Genomic DNA, 27,859 nt, shown 5'->3' with positions numbered 1-27,859 from the left:
TGCAGAATTTAACAGCATGGGTTAAAAGATAGCAGCAAAAGTAATTGAAGATACACACCTTCATAAACTCAGAAGGAAGCTGTCCATTTGGAAATGAAGCTCCCTCACAGCTCAGCAGAATGAAGAATCCTCGAGATGTACTGAAGCTGGTTTTCAGAGGCAGGTTATATTTCTCTCCCAACTGCACTATCATTCCTACTCAGGTTAAGAGGAAAATGTGAACACTCATTAAGCATCCAGAAAGTGCCCAACTCAACCCTACTGCATAATTAACACACTCTTCATTGAGTCATGGAGTGAACAGTACAAAAGCAGCCCCTTTCACTTACCTTATCCATGTTGACCATTGATCACCCACGCGCACTCATTTTTTGTTATTCCACTTTCGCATCCACTCCTAACACTCTCAGATGCAATTTACAGGGAAGTTATGTTACAAAAGCAGACGTCTTTGGGATGTGGGTGGAAACCGGAGTACCTGCAGGAAACCCAGCTGCACCCTATGCCACTCTATTTCACCAATGACACTCATAATTTTATATTCCTCCATCAGGTCATCCCTCAGCCTCCTTTGGTCGAGGGAAAACAAGCCCAGCCTATCCAGTCTCTCCCCGTTGCTGAAATCCTCCAATTCAGGCAAGATCCTGGTGCAGTTCCTCTTTACTCGCTCCAATCTAACCACACCTTTCCTATAGTGTAGTAGCTTGAACTACACACAATACTCCAAGTGCAGCGTCATTCAATATGATCATGGCTGATCATCTAAAATCAGTAGTCCGTTCCTGCTTTTCCCCAATATCCTTTGATTCCGTTAGCCCTAAGAGTTAAATCTAACTCTCTCTTGAAAACATCCAGTGAATCAGCCTCCAGAGAATTCTACAGATTCACAACTCTCTGGGTGAAAACGTTTTTCCTCATCTCAGTCCTAAATGGTCTATCCCTTATTCTTAAACTGTGACCCAACATCGGGAACATTTTTCTTGCATATAGCCTGTCCAATCCCTTAAGAATGTTTTATGTTTCTATAAGATACCCTCTCATCCTTCTAAATTCCAGTGAATAAAAGCCCAGTCGACCCATTCTTTCATCATATGACAGTCCCGCCATCCCGGGAATTAACCCGGTGAACCTACGCTGCTCTCCCTCAATAGCAAGAATGTCCTTTCTCAAATTAGGAGACCAAAACTGCACACAATACCCCAGGTGTGGTCTCACTAGGGCCCTGTACAACTGCAGAAGGATCTCTTACTCCTCTCGTTATGCCAACATGCAATTTGCTTTCTTCACTGCCTGCTGTACCTCCATGCTTACTTTCAGTGACTGATGTACAAGCACACCCTGGTCTCGTTGCACCTCCCCTTTTCCTAATCTGACACAATTCAGATAATAATTTGCCTTCCTGTTCTTGCCACGAAAGTGAATAACCTCATATTTATCCACGTTACTGTATACTGCATCTGCCATGCATCTGCCCACTCACCCATCCTGTCCAAGTCACCTTGCAGCCTCATAATATCCAGCATCCTCCTCGCAGCTCACACTGCCACCCAGCTTTGCGTCTTCCGCAAACCTGGAGATGTTACATTTAATTCCTTTGTCTAAATCGTTAATATTGTAAATAACTGTAGTCCCAGCACTGAGCCTTGCGGCACCCCACTAGTCACTGCCTGCCATTCTGAAAAGGACCCGTTAATTCCTACTCTTTGCTTCCTGTCTGCCAACCAGTTCTCTATCCATGTCAATACCCTACCCCCAATACCATGTGCTTGAATTTTGCACACTAATCTGTTGTGTGGGACCTTGTCAAAGGCTTTTTAAAAGTCTAGATACGCGCATCCACTGGCTCTCCCTTATCCATTCTACTTGTTACACCCTCAAAAAATTCCAGAAGATTAGTCAAGCATGATTTCCCCTACATAAAGCCATGCTGACTTTGACAGATCACGTCACTACCTTTCCAAATGCACTGCTATTACATCTTTAATAATCAACTCCAGCACCTTCCCCACTACCGATGTAAGGCTAAATGGTCTATAATTCCCCGTTTTCTCTCTCCCACCTTTCTGGGACAGCCTCGCCAAGTCTGTCTGTCCTTTCTTCTGTTTTTGTTATGTTAAGTCTATGTTAAAAGTATGTTTTAGTGTTCCTTGGTATGTTTTATGTGGGGGATGGGGAGTTATGGCAAACCCTTTTTTCAATCTCTTACCTCGACGGAGATGTGATTTTTTTCCGTATCTTATCTCCGTCCCCACTGCGGCCGAACATCGTGGAGTTGGCGGCCTTTCCTGGAGACCGACCCAGCGCTCTAGGCCGCGGGAGTCTGTGGGACTTTAACATCACGGAGCTTGCGATCCCTTTACCGGGGATCAAAGCTTAAGCCGCGGGGCCTGTGGACTTTAACATCGTGAAGCCCACGGTCTCTGGTAAGAAGAGGCCAACTCGGGAACTCCATGAGAGAGTTTCAACCGCCCCGACGCGGGAGTTTCGATCACCCCCACGGGGGTTTCGATCGTTGGCTGAGTGGGCTTTGATCGCCCCGACTGAGGGTTTGACTGCCCCGACCACGGGAGAACAAAGAGGAAGAAGATTGAACTTTATTGCCTTCCATCACAGTGAGGAACGTGGAATCCACTGTGATGGATGTATATGTTAACTTTTATGTGGTTGTGTGTCTTGTTGCTTTTCATATAGTATGGTAACTCAAATTTCACTGTACCTTCGTTGGTAAATATGACAATAAACTGGCCTTGAAGCCTACATTGGCTGCCTTCCAGTCCATGGGAACTGACCCAAACTCGAGAGAACATTGGAAAATGATCAACAATGTATCCACGATTTCTAGGGCCACCTCCTTGAGTACTCTGGGATACAGACCATCTGGCCCTGGAGATTTATCTGCCTTCAATTCAATCCCAACACTTATATTCTATGCACCATGACGGCAAGCATACCCTATGACCAATCTATGAAGGCAAGCATTCCCTAATTACTTCTTCACAACCCTGTCCTTTGTGCTTTCAGGTAACTATGGTCTTGGAAGCTTAGGTCAATCATAGACTTGGACCTCAAAATCCAAATTAAATAGGATGCGATTAGTCTAAAATCAAATAAAAAGTGCCTCCTGTCTAAAGAGAATGAGGAAATATTCAAAGCAATTAATTTTCATTTGATACTATGCTATTGCAAGATTTTTTATTGCATTCTTGCATATGACAATAAACATGAACTTGATCCATGTGTCAAAGTATTTCTGAAGTAAAGAAATTGTTGATGCTGGAAACAGAACTTGACAGAAGCACACAGTTGGTCAAGCCTCATCAGTGATGAGAGAAACAGGTCAAAGATCTTTCATCAGAACTGAAAAGGTGGGAAAGCAAGTGTGTCAAGATGCACAGAGAGCGAGGGTGGAAAGAACGGAGGAAGCAGAGCAAAGTGTCAAGATAGCAATTACTTTAGAAATAGCCATGTTTAGTTTAGTTTAGAGATACAGCGTGGAAACAGGCCCTTAGTCCCACCAAGACCACACTGACCAACAATTGCCCGTATACTAGTTCTATCCTACATCCTAGGGACAATTTGCAGAAGCCAATTAACCTACAAATCTGCGCGTCGTTGGTGTGTGGGAGGAAACCGGAGCACCCGGAGAAAAATCAAGAACGTGCAAACTCCTCTCACTTGGGTGGTGAGAAGTCATGAGGTCAAAGGAGAAGCCTTGCACTGTAAGAAGAGGAATTGATGAGGACATAAGAATGGAACCAGAAGACACAAAGAGAAGATCATTTCAGAATTCTGAATGAGAAAGGGAAAGGAAGAGATTTGTGGTGGCTGAATCCCATTGAAATGACAGAATTGATTGAAGATAGTCCATTGTATGTGGAGACTGACAGTAAAAGGTGAACTCTCTCAACTATCATTATCCTTTGAGTACAGTGGAAATACATACTAATGTGAAAACAATGGTTAATTTCATTATCAATTTTGTTGGTTTCCACAGAATTTAACATTTGTGTTTTACAATAACCTTTTGTGGAAATTTGAACTGTCCAGTGCTGAGTATTAAGCAAAAACGTCACACTTTTTAATGGCAGACTTTTGCAAATGTTTCATCTTCATTAACCATTGAAAACAATGATGGAAATGGTACCTGCTACATCGTCTACTATCTCGGCGTAAGTGCGTCGAGCAATATCAAGGAACTCGTTGATGTTTGGCCTGACAGCATAGCATTTCTGTGTCCTCATGTTCAAGCAGCCTTTAATGTACCTGGTGTCATCATTGATAACGGTCTTGATTTCTTCCAGAATAAGGCCGAATCTACAATTTTTAATACAAAAATAGCTAACACAATGAATTATTCAACGTGCTGTTAGGAATTAGTTTATCGCTCAGTGAATCTGGGGGCAAACACACCATGCATATTAACTACATAGACACAAAATGCTGGCGTAACTCAGCAGGTCAGGCAGTATATCTGAAGGATATGTGACGTTTCGGGTCAAGACCTGAAACGTCGCCTATTCTTTTTCTCCAGTGATGCTGCTTGACCTGCTGAATGACTCCAGCATTTTGTGTATATCTTTGTAGTAAACCAGCATCTGCAGTTTCTTCCTACATATATTAACCACATGTTGATTTGCATCTGAGGCGCTGTGCCCAGGATCCCAGGAAGGATGCATGGACCTCATCTACACTGCAAAGGAAGGCAGACTACAACTTTGTTTAGTGATTGTGAGTGCAGGGTTTGTTCTCCTCAGAGCAATGAACTTTTAACGAAGGAGTTCAAATTTATTGTCATTAAATAAGGATACATTGCTTGAAACTGATAGCCAGAGATACAAGGAAGATAAATGATAAGCAAAAGAATGCAGATGCTGGAAATCTAAAATAAAAACAGATGCTGACTTATCCACTGATCATCCCTTTATTGATTAGTATGGGTGATAGGCATTACGGGGTGAAAGCAGGAGAATAGAGTTGAGAGGGAAGGATAGATTAGCCATGATTGAATGGTGGAGTAGACTTGATGGGCCCAATGACCTAATTCTGTTCCTAGAACATATGAACATGCAAATAATGTATCTGAGAAAACAACCTGACGTAAAAATCATATTTTTAAAATCATCAAAAAAACAGGTTACCTGGTCAGTATCACCATGCCTTGTCTGGAAGTCTGCTATGTATAAATTGACTGCCATCTTTCCCCATTAACATGGTGAGCATATTTTAAAAATTTGCTCATGGATAAGAAGTGTTTTGTGATCTTCTGAGGCCATGAAAGGTGCTCTATAAATGCAATTCCCTTCGTCCCAATGAGTTGTAAACAGGAATGCTCATGGAAGCAGGTGCAATAGCAACTTTCAAAAAGGAATTGAAATATTTGTAGAAAAGTGGATTGAAAATGATAGAAACCAATATTTAACTCTGAAGAAGGGTTTCGACCCGAAACGTCACCTATTCCTTCGCTCCATAGATGCTGCCTCACCCGCTGAGTTTCTCCAGCATTTTTGCCTGCCTAAGATATTGAACTCTGTTAACATGAAGAGTTTAAGGACAAGGGGGAGACCAATCTACTTTGATCAGTAAAATATTTTGAGTACCTGGAGTAAAGTGAAATTAAATGTTGTATTCTAAAGGGCCTGTCCCACCAGCATGCGATTGCATGCATCTAGCGCGACCAAACGCGGTGGCTTGAGGCGTACAGCCTCGCGGGGCCGGTCCTACTTCCAACCGCGGAGCCGTCTTGAGTTGTGCGGGGCTGGTCCCGACATCATACTCACTAATCAGCTGGGCAGGAGGCGGGCCGACTGAATTTGGACGTCGCACGGCGTTGGGTGGTTATGTCATCACGCAACGGCACGCCAGGCGGGACGTCATCGCGCAACGCCACAGCGTCGAGACGCAGCGTACACCCGTCGAGGTGCTGCGTACGGCCTCAATGCGGCTGCGGGCCGACAGGCCATTGCCGCACAGAATTTTTGGACAGTGTCAGTTTTTCGGAGCCTTGTGCGATGTCGGGACCAGCCCTGCACAACTCCATACGGCTCCGGCGATCGAAGTGGGACCGGCCCCGCGAGGCCGTACGGCTCAAGCGACCACGTTTGATCGCGCTAGACGCACATGCAAACGCATGCTGGTGGGACAGGCCCTTTAGAATACAACATTAAATGAATACAATGCAGGCTTCCCAATCGTCGGTCGTCGAAGGAGGTGGGATCGAGTGCAGTGTGAAGATCTCTGGTTATTCTAGTATTTCAGGTGTACTTATGAGACAATACATATGTGCAGCTTTTACAGATATTGCACAGTTGAAGAGGGGTATTAGACAATGTGCCAAGTTCACTAACGCTCACTATACTGTAATTACCTGCTATCTCCAAGTGAACTGCAATAAGCCTTCAGGAGTGGTGTTTTGCAGCTTTTCAGAATTTCCTGAAAAACAAGAACGTATTGCCAGAAAATTATGATTATGCAATCTTCAAAAATGTTAATTTCTTCCCCTTGTTCCCAACATCTGTCATGTTTCTGGCATGAATATACCCACATCCTGAGCTATTGCTATTCTGGTGTTGTTATCAATTTATTATGGCTACGAGATACGGACAAAAACTACACAGGCAAATCATGTCATACAGGAGTACTTCAGATACTGCAAAAGAGAAAATAAACACAACTGATAATGCTGCTGCCTCACAGAGCCAATGAACCAGGTTTGTCCTTGAGTGCTATTTGTGTGGAGTTTGCATGTTCGTCCTGTGCTGCATGGTGCTCCAGTTTTCTCCCACATCTCGAAGATTTGTCGGTTAATTAGCCCTCTGTAATTTGCCACTAGTGTGTTGGGAGTGGATGCAAATGTGAGATAACATTGAACTTGTGGGACGACAGATGGCGCAATGGGCTAAGTGTTGGGCTGGCGACCGGAAGGTAGCCGGTTCGAATCCCGCTTGGAGTGCATACTGTCGTTGTGTCCTTGGGGCAAGACACTTCACCCACCTTTGCCTGTGTGTAAATGTAATGTAATTATGTGAAGCACTTTGGGGTCAATGCAAGTTGACTAAAAATGTGCTATATAAATAAGATTATTATTATTATTATTATTATTATTAGTGTGAATGGGTGATCGATTCAACATGCACTCAATGGGTCTGTTTCCATGCTGTATCTTTCAATCAATCAATGAAATGCAGAATATAGTGTTGTAGTTGCAGAGATGGTGCAGATTATTAAAAGTGCAAGGGTTGCAATTAGGTAGGTTGGAAGATCAGGACTACACCCTAGCTTATGTAAGGACAATGCAGTAGTCTGATAACAGCAGGGAAGAAACTGTTCTGGAATCTGGTGGCACATGCTTTCAAGCGTTTGTGTCTGGCTGACAGGAGAGGGGAGACGAGGGAATAATCAGGGTGAGAATGGTCCTCCACTGTTTTTTCGAAGCAGCATGAAATATAGATGGAGTTAATGTGGGGGAGGTTGGTTGCGTGATGGACTGGGTTGCATTTATAACTCTCTGCAATTTTGTTTGATTATGGGCAAAGCAGTTGCTACACCAAGCTGGACAGGATGCTTTGCATGGAGCATCTGTAGTCTGTATTGGTGAAGAATATTTCATGGATATGACATCATTTCAAGAGTAAGGACATTCCCTTGCCACTCTCATTGTGCTTTGTCACCTTTCATCTAATGCTGGCTATCTGTCCCGTAGTTTAAAATGGCACTTAACAAGTTTGGGGATCTGGTATATGGCAAAAAAAGGCACTAATTGCTTCAAAGGAGAATAACTAATACAATTTGACTTGGAATAACATTTTGGGGACAGATGAGTTAAAGCCAAGTCAACATGATAAAGAATGATGAGAGTTTTATGGAGGTAATTCCAGAGCATCGTTGCCAGTGTGCTGAAGGCCCAGATGTCACCTGTCATAGTCAGAGACATTCACCATCACAACTTTGTTGATCCTTTCCCCATCTACCCTTATCACAATTACCAGCGTTAGGGTTGAAACATTCATAACCTTGACTATTTAATTATCTGTTTAAATACCTCTTATACAAACCAATTGTAACACCTCATCTGGCAGCACATTCCAGATATCAATGACTCCCTGTGTAAAAACTTACCTTTCAGATCTCTTTTGAACTCCTTCCTCCCACATAAACCTATGCCCTCTTATTTTTTGACCGCTACCATGGGAAAAAGATTTTGACTATCTACATATCTATGCTTCGCAAAATCTTTACCGCCATCAGGTCGCCCCTCAGTCTCCTTCTCCCAAGAGTAAACAAGCCCAACCGATCCAGTCTTCCATTCCAGGAAACATCCAAGTGAATCTCCTCTGCATTCTCTACAGCGCAGTCATTTACTTTCCAGCATGTGGCGACCACAAATGCACACAATATTCCAAATGCTTTCTAACCAATGTTTTGTAAACTTGTATCATAACATCCCAACTTTTATAATCTATTTCCCAGCTAAGTGTCTTTTAAGTGGTTTACAATTGGCTGTATGTCCTACCCCTATCTGGTGTCTGAAATTCATTACCTATTATGGCATTTTCAAGAACTTTGAGCAGTACAGAAATTGTAGAATGTTTTTTGAATGGAATTACAGAGATAAAGTACAGTGAAGCACAGGTACATTAAGTTGTACCACAACGTGGTGGTAGCATTTCTAAGGAACCTCACCTTATCTTAAATCGTGTTTTAACAACAGTTGTGTCAATGGGTATAAGGGAGTTAAGAGTAAGAAAGCTTCACTCACAGTAACAACATTAATTTTCAAAAAGAAAGGGTTTTTTAATAGTATACGTTTATCTTTGTTGGTGCAAGTTAAAAATGCCAAAGGCTGTATGTTACATTGTTTAATAAAGGTTCAATATACAATAGACAATTCTGTTACTCAAATGTCAATGGATGGAACTGCTTGTCAATTTCAGTTTCCCACGGCAGTTAAGAGGGAATGGTGTCTGATTACTGCGGTGAGGTTACGTGGAAAGCTTTGATATCCAGACGGTTTTTTTCTCCTGGAGAATATCCAAGATAGTTTTTAAGAGGTTTTCTAGTTCTGAATCTAAATTGAGTTATAACTATTCAGTGAAAACACATGAAACATAAACTATAGATAAATTATTCTAGACAGCAAAAAGAAAAATACTGTGCAATAGCAGAGCCACTGTTGTGCCGCTGCCGGTCGGAACAGCTGTTGAATGTTTAGTAGAGTGTTAAATTTGTTCATGACATGTATTTTTTAATTTTAATTCCTAGTAATGCAAGAGCAAGGTCCCGCGAATACTCAGGAAAATTACAATTACAACAATTCAATAGCAAGATATCAGTGCAAAAACGTGCAAAATACAAGTAGAAAATAAGTGCTGAGTGCAAGAGGAGGTTAGTGTTGCTGCAGGATTAGTGTTGTGCAGGTTGGTTCAAGAATGTAGACACAAAAAGCTGGAGTAACTCAGCGGGATAGGCAGCATCTCAGGAGAGAAGGAATGGGTGATGTTTCGGGTCTGAAGAAGGTCCCGACCCGAAACGTCACCCATTCCTTCTCTCCAGCGATGCTGCCTGTCCCGCGGAGTTTTACTTTAGTTTAGTTTAGAGATAGAGCCGGGAAACAGGCCCTTCGGCTAACTGGGTCCGCGCCGACCAGCGATCCCCGCACGTTAACACTATCCAACTGGGGACAATGTTGACATTTACCAAGCCAATTAACATCCTTGGAGTGTGGGAGGAAACCGAAGATCTCGGAGAAAACCCACGCAGGTCAGGGGGAGAAAGTACAAATTACGTAAAGACAGCACCCATAGTTGGGATCGAACCCGGGTCTCCGGCGCTGCATTCACTGTAAGGCAGCAACTCTACTGCTGCGTCACCGTGACTACCCACTCCAGTATTTTGTGTCTATCTTCAGGCTTCTGTACCTCCTTCCCAATGGTAGCAGCGAGAAGAGGGCACGGCTCAGATAGCGGGGAAGCTTGATGATAGTTCTTAAGGCAGTGTCTTATGTAGATGCTTCTGATGAATGTGCCTGTGGTGGACCATGCCCAGTCTACTCTCTGCAGCCTCTTCTTTGCACTGGAATTGCTGTTCCAGGCCATGAAGCAATCTGTCTGGATACTTTCTATAGTGCATCTGTAGTAAGTTTGATAAGAGTATTCAGTGAAAGGTCGAATCTCTTTAAACGTCCAAGATGGCAGAAGTGCTGCCGCTCCTTCTTTGCGATTACCTCAGCTGCTGGGCCCAGGACTGGTCATCTGAGATGTTAACGGCCAGATATTTGAAGCTGGTAACTCTCTCCACAACCAACACACCAATGAGAATTGGCTCATAGTCTCCCAACCCCCTTTCTGAAGTCCTTATTGATATTGAGTGGGGGACCACAAAGGTCCACAGCAGTGGGTGAGAAGGGCAAATTTATAGATGGCATTGGAGCTGTCACACAGTCGTTGGTGTGAACAGAGTAGAGCAGGAGGATAAACGAGTGGTAAGCTCATGGAGTGCTTTGATAACAAGGGGTAAAAATGTGGAAGTCACATGTTGGGGGACTGGAGAACATGGAAGAAATTTTAAAATAAGACCAAAGTTATTTAGTATTGAAATAAGGAAGCACTTTTTCGTGCAAAAAGATGATAGAAATCTTGAATACCCCATCAACAATATGTCAAACTATTTTTGCAGAGTAAGTGATTGTGAAGTATGCAATTTAAATGTGAGCATTGTGTGGTTTTGATGGCTCAGAATGAATGTTGGAAAATATTTTGCCCTGACATTGATGGATTCTCAGGAAAGAAATCAAGATCGAGAAATATGAGTCATTTGGGTCACGCAACAGGAAAATGGCCTTTTGGTGAGACTAAAGTCTAAAGAAGCTGGATGAATAGAAAAATTATGCTTAAGAAAACAACCGGGAGCAATCATGGACTAATATATTTAAGGTGACAAAGAAGTCAGATATGGATGATGTGAATTTAAACCACTGACATTGAGCAAGATGCTGACATAAGCTCCTTTTTCCGCATTAAACAAAGGAAGCCAATGCGACAGGCAAATTTACATGTTAAATATAGGGCTCTATACGCAAGGTGTAAGAGTGGCTGAGCCAAATGATAAATAATTAATAAAGAGGGGAAATAGAAATGCAAAGAAACGTGGAACGTGACAGAAAACCATGGTTTGGAGCAAAGCCATTGAGTGTGTACAAGAAGGGACAGAACCGGCTGTACTTTTTGAGAAGGCTCTGATCCTTCAACATCTGCAGTGAGATGCTGCAGATGTTCTACCAATCGGTGATAGCCAGTGCCATCTTCTTTGCTGTTGTGTGCTGGGGCATCAGGGCGAAGGCCGCGGATGCAAAAAGGATCAACAAACTCATCAGGAAGGCTGGCTCCGTCCTGGGGGTGAGTTGGAGTTGGATTCACGGGGAGGTTGGTCTTGGAGGGGAGGATACTCCCCAAACTGCGGAGCATCCTGGACAATTCAGCTCACCCCCTCCATGACACACTGGCCAACCTGAGGAGCACCTTCAGCAACAGACTGTTTCCACCAAGATGCAGCACAGAACATCACAGGAGATCCTTCTTCCCTGTGGCTATCAAACTGTTCAACTCCTTCCCCTTCTGTCGTGGGGTAGACCGACTTCCCCCCCTCCCCACCTCCCCAATCTTCGCACATCCCCAATCCTTTCCGCTCGTCACTTTAATTTCATGTTTCATGTATCTTGTGTTTTATGACTTCTGGCAGATCAATTTCCCTCCTGGGATAAATAAAGTTCTATGGTCTCGTATTCGAGCGTTGTCCTCTGTTGCAGCTCAACTACTGAGGGAAGCTATGGGGTGGATTCAGGGATAAGATTTCCTTTCATTTAGTAAACCATGGGTTTTCAATGGATAGTCACCATAACTTAGTACAAGGCGAGTCATGTCTTACAAACTGAACTTTGTTTATTTGAGGTGAAAAAAGTGATGGTTGAGGGTAAAGCAATGGATGTTTTATTGTCATATGTATTGAAACAAACAATACAATTCTTACTTGCAGCAGCACGAGGTTTGTCAATACATTCAGTATAATAAACAAACAAAAAAAGTTCAATAAATTAAAAATAATATAAATAGAATAGAATAGAATAGAATACCTTTTATTGTCATTCAAACAGACAAGGTTTGAACAAAATTTAATTCCTAGTCTTTTACATTACAAAAAAAAACCAAGACCCCGACTTAACACAATTTACACAAACATCCATCACAGTGAATCATCAAAACCTCCTCACTGTGATGGAAGGCAAAAGTCTTATCTCTTTTCCCTATGTTCTTCTCCCGCGGTCCAGCAGTCCAACTGCAGTGTCGAGGCGACTGGGGCTCACGATGTTAAAGCCCCCGGCGGGTGATGGTAAGTCCCACGGCCGTTTAAGCCACGCCGGGCGATGTTAGGCTCAGCTCCGAGTCCTTTAAACCCCATGATTCCAGCGGGAGAAGTTGCCGTTGCGGGAGCTCCGAAAAGCGGTCGGTCTCCCACCAGGGACCTGCGAGCTCCCGATGTTCCTGTCCACAGGGCCTGTGGCCGAAGCTCCGAAGCTCCAAAGTCGGGTTGCAGCCGCGCGCCACCACAGCTCTTCCCGCTCCGAAGTCGGCCAGCTCCGCGATGGCGAGTCCGCAAGCTCCGCGACTGGAGCCCTCAGGTTGGTTCCGGTTGGAGGCCGCTGCCGGCTCCACGATGTTAGGCCCAACAACACCGGAGACCCAACAGGGAAAAAGTCGGGTCCCCGTACAAGGAAGAGATTAAACGGTTTCCCCCACCCCCCACATATACACAGCTAAAAACGAATAAAAACTAGAATCAAAAACATACATTTAACAAGACAAAATTAAAAAAAGACAGACGGACTGCAGACGAGCCGCTGCCGTTAGGCGCCGCCACACCCAGCACAATGCCAAAGCCCCAAGTACTAGAAAGGAAAAGCCCCAGTCTTGCAACCTAGCAAGTGGGAAAGAGCTACTGCCTTTGGGACAGAGACCTGTGTTTTGGGACTTGGTGCAGTCTTGTTTGAAGCGTGACCATCCAAAGCTTTAGCACAGTGGTACTAGAAGGTTAATTGGCTTAGTAAATGCTAATTGTGCCTAGTGTTAGCAGCGTGCCAGAGACCTGGGATTTGATCCTGAAGCGAAGGGGTTTCCATGCTTATCTCAAAACTGTACGGATAGGGCCTTGCACCTGTGATTCTCCCCGTGGTCTTGCACCTTGTTGCATCTGCAGCATTTTTGTGGACGCTCCTAGATCTTTAGGTTTTCCAGGCATTGCATTGATCAGCAAGTTCACCACTATAGAAACGGGAATAGTCCCCCCGAGGATTGGCGTACTGCGCATGTTTGTTCCATTGTTTAAAAAGGGTTCTAAGAGTAAACCTAGCAATTATAGACCTGTTAGTTTGACTTCAGTGGTGGGCAAATTAATGGAAAAGATACTTAGAGACAATATATATAAGCATCTAGATAAACAGGGTCTGATTAGGAACAGTCAAACATGGATTTGTGCCTGGAAGGTCATGTTTGACTAATCTTCTTGAATTTTTTGAAGAGGTTACTAGGGAAATTGACGAGGGTAAAGCAGTGGATGTTGTCTATATGGACTTTAGTAAGGCCTTTGACAAGGTTCCTCATGGAAGGTTGGTTAAGAAGGTTCAACTGTTGGTTAGCAAGATGGATTCAACAGTGGCTGAATGGGAGAAGCCAGAGGGTGCTGGTGGATGGCTGTTTATTGGGTTAGTAAGTATGCAGATGATACCACGATATGGGGGGTGTTGTGGATAATGAAGAGGTACAGAGTGATTTAATGGGCTGGGATCGATGGGTTAGTGCTGGAGGTGCTTTGACAAATCAAAATAGCGTACAGGGCCTGTAGGGAATTTACCAGGGCTGTATCTGCATAAAGGTGGAATCTCATATAGATAGGGTGGTAAAGAAAGCTTTTGGTATGCTAGCCTTTATAAATCAGAGCATTGAGTAAAGAAGCTGGGATGTAATGTTAAAATTGTACAAGGCATTGGTGAGACCAAATCTGGAGTATGGTGTACAATTTTGGTCGCCCAATTATAGGAAGGATGTCACCAATATAGAGTACAGAGGAGATTTACTAGAATGTTGCCTGGGTTTCAAAAACTAAGTTACAGAGATAGGTTGAATAAGTTAGGTCTTTATTCTCTGGAGCGCAGAAGGTTAAGGGGGAACCTGATAGAGGTCTTTGCAGCATTTAGTTTGTGGACAGCTCCTTTAGAATAGGGAAGGCCAACGTTCCAGGCAGAAGTTTTGCATTGGAACTTCTTTAGCAAGTTCAGCTCCCACTATGGTGGAGGCCAGTTGCATTTAAATGGATTTGTTTTAGTTTGAGTGCCTGGGAGAAGATCCTGTCGGCATGGACTCGTAGAGCATTGTGTTTTCCCTGTAATTGTTATATGGTTATTCCAGTTGCAGTAAATGTTTGTTTTAGTTTGTTCCTGAGAAGATCCTGTAGGTAGAGCATTGTGTCCCCTGTATCGAAGCTGCCCAGGATGGATCTCTTCATCAACGACTACTCCCCATCCCAGATCTTCTTGGCAGGCATGCACCCCAGAGAGAGACATGTGATGGTCACAGCCACCTCAAGACAATGTTCAGTGGGACTGAAACTCCAACTATGTATTATGAAAAGCCTTCTCACCACCAGTGAAAAATATCGAGGGAAAGGTGCAGGAGTGGTGACTCTACCCAAGCAGAATGTGAGAGTAATCTTTCTGCTTACTCCACACATTGCTACAGAAATGATCTTGCATTTGCAGTCTTCATACAGCCATTACACTTTTCCTCAGATGGGTGGCATGGTGGCACAACTGGTAGACAGCTGCTGCCACACACCAGCAGTGACTCGGGTTCAATCCTGAGCACGGGCACTGTCGGCGTGGAGTTTGCTTGTTCTCACTGTTTCTTCCAGGTGCTCTGGTTTCCTCCCACATCCCAAAGACGTGTGGGTTTATCGGTTAATTGACCTCTGTAAATTGTCCTATTGTGTTTAGAGTGGATGAGATAATGGGATAACATAGAAATAGTGTGAATGGGTGATTGATGGTGGGCATGGACCCAGTGGGCCAAAGAGCCTGTTTCCATGCTGTATCTCTAAACAATGGCTTTTTTTAAATTAATCACAACACTTTGACATTCATATTTGTTATATGCCATACCTGAAGTGGCTCCACCAATTCCAATGTATGTTTCAGGTAAATTAAGTTTGTGATCTTGGATTCAGCTGCCTGTATCTGTTAAATAAACATGATGCTCTGTAATAGATGTCACTTAGGCAAAACTAATACTTAATTAAATTAAATTAAAAAATACCAAATACATGCAGAAGTATTCCCAGAAGTAATAAACAATATAAAATATTACTCTCTGCTACTTTAGAGTCAATGCTTCAAAGCTTTATGTTAATTAAATGTCAAAACATTTAAGATCTAATTGCAGATTTCATTAATATAATGTACATTAGAAGAGAAATCTCTCAAGTAGTAATCAAGTAAAATAAAACAGGGAACTTACGGTATCTTGCTTTGGAATTTGCACCAAGACGGACAGGAGGTGATCAGTGTCCAAGAACCGTGAAATTACTGTAGAAAAAGCCATAAGGATACCGATATTATACAATATATTCAACAATGCAGTAATGGAACTTAACAATAATATCAATCTATGGCTCACAAATACATTATCATGAGAAGACAATCTCAATATTGTAATAGTAAATTTCGTAGTGAGAAGGTCGACACAAAATGCTGGAGTAAATCACCGGGACTGGAGAGAAGGAATGGGTGAAGGGCTACCCAGGAAAAAGATGATTCATTTATAATTACACTCGCAATAATATTTCTGCATTTCTAATATTTTTTAATTGCAATAGGTTTATTTTTGTTATTGCATGCAAAAAAATAGTGAACTCTGCATGTTACATTATGTAATAGAGTACTTTTGCACTAAACGCACAGAGTCTCTTGACCAGAGTAGGGGAATCGAGAACCAGAGGACATAGGTTTAAGGTGAGGGGGAGAAAGATTTCATAGGTAACTTTTTCACACAAAGGGTGGTGGGTGTATGGAACGAGCTGTGTGGGGAGGTAGTTGAGGCAGTTTGCTCAGTGTGGGCAAGTTGGGCCAAAGGGATACACCAAGCTGTTTGACTTTATGACTCTATACGTGTCAATAGAAGTGACAGTTTGTTTATTTCAATGGCCGCCTCTAGTGAAACTGACAAGCTGTGTTCTTAAGAGACAATGGTGTCTGATTACTGCAGGGAGGTAACGTGGAAAATTTCTTTTTTTTCCTAGATTGATTTTTTTTTCCAAGACAGCCTTTCCTTTGCTTGTCAATTTTGTTATTTAGAGAGACAGCACGGAAACAGGCCCTTCGGCCCACCGAGTCCGCACCGGCCAGCGATCCCCGCACACTTTGGGCAATTTTACTTCGGAGTCACGTTAGTGACTACGTGAAGTACCCCGCCAGGACGCATGCGTGTCATATCGCTACGCGCATTGCGAAACGTCAGGCGGGGTGGAACGACGTTCCCCCGCAGTGGCAGTTTAAAAGCCGGAACTTGCAGGTAAGAGTTAGTATGCGGTCTTTTGTGTTTCCCATACCAATTTACAGGAAGGGAACATGGACTAATCAAAGAAAACAAGGGCTGCGACAATGGTGAGGGAGGACCGCGGAGTAGTGGGCAGCCAGCAGCAGCCAGCGGCACCTGAATCACCGATAATGGGATCAGCTGTGCCCGATGTCGCCTCCGCACCGGCCAGATCCACTCCGCGGCCGGGCGGTAAGGCAAAACAGAAAACTAACAAAGTCGTGGACTCAGATGAGTCCGACTTTGAGCAGCCGCGGGCGGCCAGCGACCGTGAGCGCTGGAGCCGGATGGAGCGGTGTGTGGAGCATTTGCTCCAACGTGATAAGCTCTGGGAGATGGAGTCGAGTCACAGTGGGCTCTATGGAAAACCCACAGCAGCACCTCTTGAAGGGCTGCACAGTGCTTCTCCCTCACTGCGGGTCAGTTCTGGGCTGATCTGGAAGAGGGGTTCGCAGAAGAAAAATCAAGTGTGCAGGGGGTGCAGGAACGAGAAAATCTACTGGACATGGTGTCCAACTTCATACAGCCAGACCAGACTGGCCAAAACCTGGAGCAAAAGCTAGCTGCCAGTGTAGACTAAATGTCTCTTAACCAGCTACAAGAACAGGCTGTATTGGACACCACGTCAAGACACCTGGCACCGGGCAACTGTATATCCCTGAATGTTCCAGTAGTAAATACTTGTATATGGAAACATATTGGAATAGGAGTTAGAGGCATGGATATCAAACTACAAAAGGTATTAAAACTCCTAACAGCCGGGATAACAGCATTTGCCCGCACAGTGGATGACAAGGACATGTCCCAGGACCAACAGGATGCACTGGCACTGCTTTGCAACACTTAATATGAGATAAATACAATCAGGAAGAGTGCCATCCGACCCACATTAAATCCAAAATTCGCGGGTCTGTGCAAACCTGGGAACATAAAACCACCAATACTACTATTTGGAGGCAACCTATCGAAGCAAGTCAAGGAGCTCGATGAGGAAGCAAAAACCCTGGGACTTATAAAAGGGACTTCATCAAAAACCCACTACAGCCATAGACAGCACCCCTACGCACCCACCAGTAGAGCAAGACCGACTGGTGAAAGCTCAAAGGCCCGGTACACAAAACATGAGTCTTTTTTAGGCTATGGCCCAGGCAGGCCTTCTTGGAAGATACGCGAACCTCCAACGTCAACCAAACCACAAATCCAGACACCACCGCCTCAACATCAACGAAGGACTTACAAAAATAAGTAAACCTGCCACTGGTAACTATGGAGGTAGGTGGGTCTGGTTCCCTACAAAATACAGGGAGCATGGAGGTTGGGGGGAGATTACACTCCTTTCTGGATGCATGGAGCATGTTAACAACCGATACTTATATTTTAAGCAGTATCCGGGGATATACAATAGAATTTATACACAAGTACAGCCTTCCAGTGCAACATATACCGAACCGAATGTTCGTACTTTCTGGTAAAGAAAAATCAGAAGTGCAAGCTGAACTGGAGCGGCTTTACGCAAAAGGTGTAATTGAAAAAACCCAACACGAACCACTAGAATTCGTGTCCAATATATTTACCAAAAACAAAAAAGATGGTGGTTGTCGCATCATCATAGATCTGACCAAATTGAATACATTTGTACAATATATTCATTTTAAAATGGAAACCTTTGTTACTGCTAAACAATTGATTTCCAAAGGTTACTTCATGGCCAGCATCGATTTAAAAGATGCTTACTATTCAGTGCCTATACGAGGTGACCACAGATGTTACTTAAATTCAACTGGATGGGACAGCTCTGACAATATAAAGCGCTGCCAAATGGATTAACATCAGCCCCCAGGCTGTTCACAAATATTTTGAAACCAGCCCTAGCGTTTCTACGGAAACGAAAACACATGGTCATGGCATATCTAGATGACATACTTATTGTGGGCAAAACTTTGGAATTGGCCAAACAAACTGTAACAGCCACAAAACAGTTATTTGAAAAACTGGGGTTTATTATCCATCCAGTTAAATCTAAATTAACGCCTTCCACTACTATGGACTATTTGGGGTTCACCATTGACTCAGTTCACATGTCGGTGACTTTGCCTAAGGGAAAGGCTATAGACTTAATAGAGGCTTGCAATAACCTCATTGACATCAGTAAACCATCCATCAGATTGGTAGCTAAAGTAATTGGCATAATGGTGGCTGCTTTTCCAGCCACACAATTTGGACCTTTACATTACCAAAATTTACAGAGAGCAAAAATACAAGCACTCAAAATCAATGCAGGTCATTTTGACAGACCTATGAAACTACCAATCAAAGCTAAAATGGAACTAAAATAGTGGATAGATAACATCTGGCTTTGTTTCAGTCCAATCATTATCAGTAATCCTTCTATGGTACTACAAACTGATGCCAGTGCACTTGGTTGGGGTGCCACCAATTCCATCACCAGCTGTGGAGGTAGATGGACTGCACAGGAGGCATCATTATTACACACACTGGGCATAACTACCTGGAAATGTTGGGTGCATTCTATGGCCTAAAGTCATATTGTACTGGGTCATATCACCAGCATGTTAGACTACAGATAGACAATACCACCGTGGTAGCATACATTAACCACATGGGTGGAAACAAATCAACATCATGTGACAATCTGGCTAATACAATTTGACAGTGGTGTATCCAGAGAGATATTTGGATATCAGCTACTTACCTACCAGGAAGACTAAATTTAGTGGCTGACACCAGGTCACGCAAATTTAATGAAAACACCGAATGGATGTTGAATAAAAAAGTATTTGCTGATATTATAGCACGATATGGAACACCAGATATCGATCTATTCGCATCCAGACTTAATCAACAGTTATCAAATTATGTTTCATGGGAACCAGACCCTGGGGCAGCGGCGACAGATGCATTTTCGCTGCATTGGGGGAAATTGTTTATTTATGCATTCCCTCCTTTCTGCCTCATCAGTCGGGTATTAAGGAAAATACAGCAAGACTCTGCGTCTGGTATTTTGGTAGTACCCGATTGGCCTACTCAACCATGGTTCCCAGTGGTATTAAACATGGTATTAGAACCATGTATCACCATCCCAAATAGACCAGACTTATTGGTTCATCCCGTAACAAGGGATAGCCACCCATGCCATAACTATTTGAATTTATTAATTTGTAGAGTTTAAAAACACCACTACTACAGCTGGGACTGACGGACCGAACAGTGAACATGATTTCGGCGGCCCAAAGACAGTCCACCAAAAAACAGTATCTGGTCTATATCAGGAAGTGGGAGATGTATTGTCACAAAAACAGCATCACCTACAGAGATATGAACATCCCGTCTGTTCTGGAATACCTGGCAGGCCTCCATTATGATGAGGGGCTCAGTTATAGTGCCATCAACTGCGCCAGAAGTGCCCTATCAACTTATCTATGGCAAGGAACAGAGCGTCACTCTGTTGGGACTCACCCACTGGTAACAAAACTTATGAGGGGAATTTTTAATACCAATCCCCCAAGAACCAGGTACTCCCAAATATGGGATGTGAGTATTGTCCTGAAGATGCTCAGGAATTGGTCTCCAGCAACAGCTCTGTCCCTACATAGACTGACATTAAAAACAGTCATGCTAATGGCATTGGTCACGGCACAAAGGGTATAGTCATTACATAAATTAAGACTGGACAACATGACTTCTACATCTGAAAATATTACGTTTCATATTTATGAATCAGTAAGGCAGAACAGACAGGGAACAGCAAGCCTCAATATAGAATTTAGGTCATACCCAACAGATGATCGTCTCTGTATAGTAAGACATTTGTCGTTATGCATGGAGAAAATGAAAATCATCAGAGGCAATGAGAAGGCACTTTTAGTCAGCCATACGCAACCACACAAAAGAGTGACGGTCCAGACCATCTCAAGATGGCTGAAACAGGTTCTAACACAGGCTGGGGTGGATACTAATATTTTTAAATCTCATTCCACCAGGGCTGCATGCAGTTGGATGTACCAATGGACCAAATCCTCAAGGCAGCAGGATGGTCAGGGGAAAAAACATTCCAACCATTTTATCATAAACCAGTCATGAAACCTGGAACGTTTGCAGAAACAATTTTAAATTCTGTAATTTTAATTTACCCTATAAATAGGGGTTATAATTTTGTGTTAATAAATTTTATGGATTTCAATGTCAAATTCATGTCTAAATTATGTTGACACAATTCCTCCTACAGTCATTAAGGCAGTTGTGATGCACTCGTTTCCACGGCATGAAATCACAGAGCTTTGAAATCTTCACGTAGTCACTCACGTGACTCCGAAGTAAAATAATAAGATTAAACGAGAACTTACCAGTTCGAAGTTTGATCATTATTTTATGAGGAACACGTTGAGGGAATACGTGCCCTCCGCTCCCACCCATGATCATATACTCAACTGGTATTTTCTTTCTCTAATCTTACTATGTTTAAGTCATTGCAGTTATCTGTGATTTCACACCGCTGCTTTGAAGAATGACACGCATGCGTCCTGGCGGGGTTCTTCACGTATTCCCTCAACGTACTCCTCATAAAATAATGATCAAACTTCGAACTGGTAAGTTCTCGTTTAATCTTACTACAGGTGCACAACCTTTTATCTGAAGATCCAAATAACGAAAAGCTCCAAATAGCGGACATTTTTTCAGTCCTTGAAGAAAGGTCCTTGAAGACGTTTACCGAGGGCGGCCCGCAGAGGTGACAGCGGAACCTCCGGTCGGTCCTCGAAAAAAGGGGAACTAAACCCCATTCATAAAAGAGGTGAGGGTATATTGCGCGGGAGGGTTAATAATTGACAATCTGCTGCTGCCTGCCCGCTGAGTTAAAAAGTTCCCACGGTAGACTCACGATACACAGTGTATCGTGAGTCTTGCGTGGGAACGTTTTAACTCAGCTGGCAGGCAGCAGCAGATTGTCGCTCCCTTCAGTTTCACCCCACCTACACCCCTCTGCTTCCCGGCCATGTGTGTGACCCCTTCCCTCCCCTCTCCAGTTCCCCGCCCTTTGCACCGGCGCGGGGGCTTTGCACTGTCTTCACGTCGGCGATGCCAGCATACAATGCCAGTCACCGGAGACGTCAGGACCAACGGGACACCGACCCCCAGGCCCACTGCAAGCACGGAGATCCCAGAGACCCACAGCCAGCATCAGCGAGCCCCGTTCCAACTCCAGAGGAACACGCTCCCCGTAGAGACAGAAGCTGATGGTGTGCAAGGTACGTCTTGTTCTTGGGGTTGCAGATGAGGGGGCGCCGCTCGGGCTGTGACGTCTCTGGCCACGCCCCTGTACAGGAGCTGAGACTGGGAACTGTACCGCCCTTGCAGGTGAGCAGGAGAGTGGGGTTGTTTGCAGTTGCAGAGGGAGGGGGCAAGGGCGGTACAGTTCACAGTCTCAGCTCCTGTCCAGGGGGGTGGCCGGAGACGTCAGGACCAACGGGACACCGACTGCAAGCACGGAGATCCCGGAGACTCACAGCCAGCAGCAACTCTAGCCCAGCCCCGTTCCAACTCGAGGAACCCGGGTTGCGGATGAGGGGGCGCAGCTCGAGCTGTGGGCGAACTGCCACTTGTCGCTGTAGCGGCCCATCGGGGAGTGGGTTCCTGTTGGTCCTGACGTCTCTGGCCACCCCCCTTAACAGGAGCTGAGACTGGGAACTGTACCGCCCTTGCCCCCTCCCTCTGCAACTGCAAACAACCCCACTCTCCTGCTCACCTGCAAGGGCGGTACAGTTTCCAGTCTCAGCTCCTGTACAGGGGGGTGGCCGAAGACGTCAGGGCCACCAGAAGCCGCTCCCCGATGGGCGGGAGACAAGTATAGGAGAGTTGTACTGACTGTGTGGGCAGAACTTTGGAAGTGATTGCCCACCATTCTCAAAAGCCGCTGTGTCTCCCTGTCCCTCCAACTCCAGAGGAATCCGCTCCCCGATGGGCCGTTACGGCGACAAGTGGCAGTTCGCCCACAGCCCGAGCTGCGCCCCCTCATCGGGACACTGACCCCCAGGCCCACTGCAAGCACGGAGATCCCAGATCAGCAACTCCAGCCCAGCCCCGCTCCAACTCCAGAGGAACACGCTCCCCGTAGGGGCAGAAGCTGATGGTGTGCAAGGTACATCTTGTTCTTGGGGTGGCACAGCTCGGGCTGTGGGCGAACTGCCACTTGTCACCGTAGCGGCCCATCGGGGAGCGGATTCCTCTGGAGTTGGAGGGACAGGGAGACACAGCGGCTTTTGAGAATGGTGGGCAATCACTTCCAAAGTTCTGCCCACACAGTCAGTACACCTCTCCTATACTTGTCTCCCAAACTAAGATTATCTCGCAGAGAATGATCCCAGCCTAACCCTCCCTATTCTCTCCTATTCTACAAGAAAAAAACTACATTGAAGACTCAAACTCGCGATCGAGTAACTGCCGGGATCGAGGCGCAAATTCGCGACCTTGCGGATATCAGCCGAGCATTCTACCACTGAGCCAGCTGTTAAAATCTACGCTAAAAATCTTCCAATCCGAAAGCCGAAAAATTCCGAATTACGAAAAGTGTCTGGTCCCAAGGCTTTCGGATAAAAGGTTGTGCACCTGTATTTACAATTATACCAAGCCTATTAACCTACAAGCCCTTACGTCTTTGGTGGGTGGGTGGAAACCAAAGAACTTGGGTAAAATCCACGCAGGTCACGGGGGAGAACATAGAAACTCCATGCAGACAAGCACCCGTGGTCAGGATCGAACCCAGGTCTCTGGTGCTATAAGCGCTGTTATGCCCCTGCCCCACTTAGGAAACCTGAACGGAAACCTCTGGAGACTTTGCGCCCCACCCAAGGTTTCCGTGCGGTTCCTGGAGGTTGCAGGTAGTGGAAGCAGGTAGGGAGACTGACAAAACCCTCCGGGAACCGCACGGAAACCTTGGGTGGGGTGCAAAGTCTCCAGAGGTTTCCGTTCAGGTTTTCTAAGTGGGACAGGGGCATAAGGCAGCAACTCTACCGCTGCGCCACAATTCCGCCTGAAAAACATTGCCATCCGGCAAAGAAATAACTGCAACCTTCCAGGCTCTTTGCACCTCCAACTCTAGTCTCTTATTTATTCTTAAGTTAATTCCCTCCAAATGTGTAAGAAGGAATGCAGATGGTGGTCGTGTCTTTCTTCAGCGTTTTGTGTTTATTCTCTCCAACACAGGCAATGATATCCAGCTGTTTTTGCCGGGAGACTCCCTATCTCCATGACAATGCCTCTGAAAACCCACCCTTTTGGTTGCCTGCCCTATGTATGAGTCTGATAAAACTCCTGTAAATCACCGCTGATGTGGTTGAATGCCCAAAATCAAACTCCTGAAATAAACATCATATATTCAGAGTTGTATCATGTTAAGTGGTATAAATTCCTCTCATGTAATGTGTCTGCAACCCTGTGACCTTGCCAGATCCCACAGTTTATTCCAAGCCTCAAAAAATTAAACAGTACACTGGCTGACCTGACTGAAGGCTGAAGAAGAGATCCTCATCCTCTAGTAATTCTTGGACGCAGTCCAATCTTGTGGTAATCGTCTCAACATCCACAAGAGGCTCCAATATATTTGAGCGAAGCCTGCGACTCCCTCCAGCTGTCTTTGTGTAATTCAGGACTCCGTAGAGCGTGTGATTATTTCTGCAACAAAAAATGACAAAGCTTTTTACTTTAGAAAGAAACGAATAATAAAGCAATAAAGCGCGAGGAGCAGGAAGCCAGTCAGCTTCTCAAGCTTATATATCTTCTTTTTGTTTCTTTTTTTGCCTACAGGCCAATCCTGAAAATTAGTTTTCAATTCCTGGAGTCTCAAGGGCAATCCTGTTGCAGGGGGAAGGAACCAATTCGGTTGGTTTTATCAAGTAGATGCTTTGGCACCGACAGATGGTGATACAGATAAACAGCTAATACAAGGAAATGGAAAAAGCAGAAAAAAATGATATGCAATGCAGCGGATACCAGAGATTATTTGTTGTTAAAAGGAATGATGCTGTGAAATAAGAGGAAACAATGAGAGAGGTTAACTGTTTTATCTGCTTCATAATTCTAAAGGTGACTTTTACCCAAATCGTTAACTGTTTCGCTTTCCACAGATGATGTCTATTTACTGCTTAGTTTATTAATGTTATATGAGGTAGTGAAAAGCTTTTTTTTTTGCATTTTTGATTTTATTTCAGATTTCCAGTGTATGCAGTTATTTACTTAATTTATATAGTGAATTATTGTGCTAACTACACTATTTGAAATTGAGTTGGAAGCACTATTAGTAAGTTTTGAAAGGGAATTTCATAAATACGTGACGTGATGTAAATCCAGGGTATGGAGAAACACCAGAAAATTCTTTTTAAAGCCAGTGTTGTTCCAAATGCTTTTGTTTTATGCCACATCATTCTCAAGTTCCATGAATTTATATTGAACAAAAGTACAACCTAACTTTTTCCATCAAATTTCTTCCTGTTAAAGATATTTCAATGTCAGCTATTTCATTGTCACCATGGAGACTGATCCTTCAAATAGATTGCATGCTTATGTACCTGGGGTCTCTGTTGTTAATAGTCAGTTCGAGATGCTGTGCAGAAGTTGAGTCGATCATTGCTGTCTGTTCGCTTCCTTTGAAGATGACTTTAAGGGATTTTGGAGCGTAAACCATATTCTGTATGAATTCAACGTACTTCAACAAGGCTGCAGCTGCTGCCAAACTATAGTACCTGCAGAAGTAAGAAAAATCATCAACCGAGTTCTGCTGCGTGAATCCCGGAGGTTGGTGGAGGATGCGCCGACGAGAACAGAAGATGGACCCGGCGTTGGGAGCCGCTGAGAACGGCGTGGTGGGGGGGGGGGGGGGGGGCGGCGGAGAACAAAGAAGTACTGGGGGTGGGAGGGTGGTAACGGTGGGGGAAAGGGAAGAATCATTTTGTTAATTTGTCAGCGGCCTTTATGTGATGAATCTTGCATACTTGTACTGTATCCAAACAAATAATTTCACTGTACCAACTGACAATCAAGTGACAAGGAAGTATCAATCAATCACCTTTTGGCTCCTCCAATTCTAACCTCTTGTGCATTCCCCTTGTAATCATGCAAGTTAGCCTGACTTCAGCTACCTAGACCATGTTTAGTATCTCTCCCTCAAACATTAGAAACTTTAGAAGTCTGATCAAAGTTTTCCTCAACACTGAAAATCTCTTTATTAATGATGTTACATTTTGTTTAATAAGATCCTAGAGAAGCACATTTGAAGATTTTACTGCACCACTAAAGGTACACAAATGCATAATATGAGGTTAATTTTGAGACAGTGACGACGATGATGATACTTTATAAGCGAGTTCGGTATTCTGAAAAACGCAAGGAATCATGGGATTTGTCAAAGGTCACTTGCAATAAACATTCTTGGCAACTGTGCTGTTGCATGTATACAGACCTGCATTTCATCTGTAGTCAGGATCAAGCCTGGGTCTCGGGCGCTGAAAGCGCTGTTGAATTGCAACTGGACCGTCCCCGTCCCCTCCCGAGTTTCCCATCCCTGTCCGGGGGCAGCCGGAGATGTCCGGGGTGACCCTGGACTAACGGCACACCGGCCTGGAGCAGTGGCGGCCCAGGCTTACAGCCAGCGCGGAAAAGGGCTAACTCCAACTCAACTCTGCCTGTCTTGCCGGGTTAACAGACAGGCCTGGACTGACGGGACACTGGCCCGGAGCAGTGAAGTTAGCACTTCTTCTCCGCGCTGACTGTACGCCTGAGCCGCCACTGCTCCAGGCCGGTGTCCCGTCAGTCCAGGGATGTCGGTTAACCCGGCAGGACAGGCAGAGTTGAGCTGGAGTTAGCACTTTGTCTCTGCGCTGGCATGGGACTAGACTGATATGGATGGGTGCTTGGTGGTCAGCGTGGATGCAATGGATCGACTGCCTTCATGCTGTATGGCTAAGCAGGGTGGCCACAACGGCGATGACCTCCACATGGTTATTCCTCATAGAGTAGCAAGTGAGAAGACAGATTCACCAGTAATCAGCTGCTGATTAAGAAGGCATTGCTACTGTTGTGAGAATGCCCAGAAAAACTCGGGCCCATTATCCAGCCACCCCTGCAGACAAATGTGAGGTTTGCACGTGGACTGTGATGCAATAGATGTGAAGGGACAAAAGATTTGCTTTAATTGCTGTAAAGCAGATTGAAGGTGAAAGGCGACTAAAATCATTTTTTTGCTGCAACAAACATTTGTTTTTTTCCAACAAATATATTTTGCAGTTCAAAAAATAAACAGAGGTTCAGATACAAAACTTAATTCCATACTTCATCTGAACTTCCATGAGCACTGTGCTGAATTCGGGCGTGCAAAGCTGTTCAATGTACTCCAGGCCTTTCGTTTCATTAAAGTACTTCCTCTGAACAGTACTGAGAGCTACATTCTGTGGGAAGAGAAAATAAAACATTCCGCTAGAACTCGTGAGAATACATGAATTTCTTTCTTCACATAATCCCAAGTACTTCCCTACAAAGTTTCCATCAGATTTATCATCGCTGTTTCCACAGAAGCAAAATATTATGATATAATTTTAAGTGCATAATCGGCATAAGATCTCCAGTGCATTCATTTCAAGTACTTCCAAATAATCATGAATCATCATGTGTCTAACTTTCCTCCAGGAGCCATCTTCCATCATATATTGCAACCTTTTGACATCTTTCTATGTCCAATTCTCACACCAAATCATTTTACCTTGACTGCTCCTCCATTGGCAACTGTGCCTGGGCCTTAAACTCTGGAATCTCCACTCAATCTTACCAACATTCCAGTTCATTTACACAAACAAAAGCTGTTTACAGTTCTGTTCAAGTGCCAATGTTATGTTTACTATTGCATTGCATTGGTTTATTGGTTATTGTCACATGTACCAAGATACAATGCCATCCAATCAAACCATAATCATAGCATAGGAAGGAGATGAGGAGGAATTTCTTTATTCAGATGGTGATGAATCTGTGGAATTTTTTGCCACAGACGGCTGTGGAGGCCGTCAATTAATATTTTTAAAGCAGAGGTAGATAGATTCTGGATTAGTACGGGTGTCCAGGGTTACGGAGAGAAAGCAGGAGAATGGGGTTAGGAGATAGATCAGCCATGATTATATGGCTGAGTAGACTTGATGGGCTGAATGGCTTAATTCGATAGGCATATG

At 44.3% G+C, this 27,859-nt stretch overlaps 1 protein-coding gene across 1 annotated transcript in view; it reads right to left on the bottom strand.

Moving 5' to 3' along the window:
* The window catches only part of msh4 (mutS homolog 4), a 77,240-nt gene that overhangs the window by 35,985 nt on the left and 13,396 nt on the right, over nt 1-27,859 (bottom strand). The window contains exons 6-13 of the mRNA XM_055630790.1: nt 26,973-27,088; nt 25,214-25,387; nt 24,148-24,320; nt 15,558-15,625; nt 15,203-15,277; nt 6,365-6,429; nt 4,145-4,314; nt 59-195 (exon numbers count right to left, since the gene is read on the bottom strand). Coding sequence (XP_055486765.1) covers nt 59-195; nt 4,145-4,314; nt 6,365-6,429; nt 15,203-15,277; nt 15,558-15,625; nt 24,148-24,320; nt 25,214-25,387; nt 26,973-27,088 — 978 coding nt within the window. The remainder of the gene's footprint in view (nt 1-58; nt 196-4,144; nt 4,315-6,364; nt 6,430-15,202; nt 15,278-15,557; nt 15,626-24,147; nt 24,321-25,213; nt 25,388-26,972; nt 27,089-27,859) is intronic.

The sequence above is a fragment of the Leucoraja erinacea genome, unplaced genomic scaffold, assembly GCF_028641065.1.
Source record: "Leucoraja erinacea ecotype New England unplaced genomic scaffold, Leri_hhj_1 Leri_52S, whole genome shotgun sequence".
NCBI lineage: Eukaryota > Metazoa > Chordata > Chondrichthyes > Rajiformes > Rajidae > Leucoraja > Leucoraja erinaceus.
The sequence above is the reverse complement of the archived record's forward strand: the minus strand, read 5'-3'. Positions and strand labels throughout refer to the sequence as shown.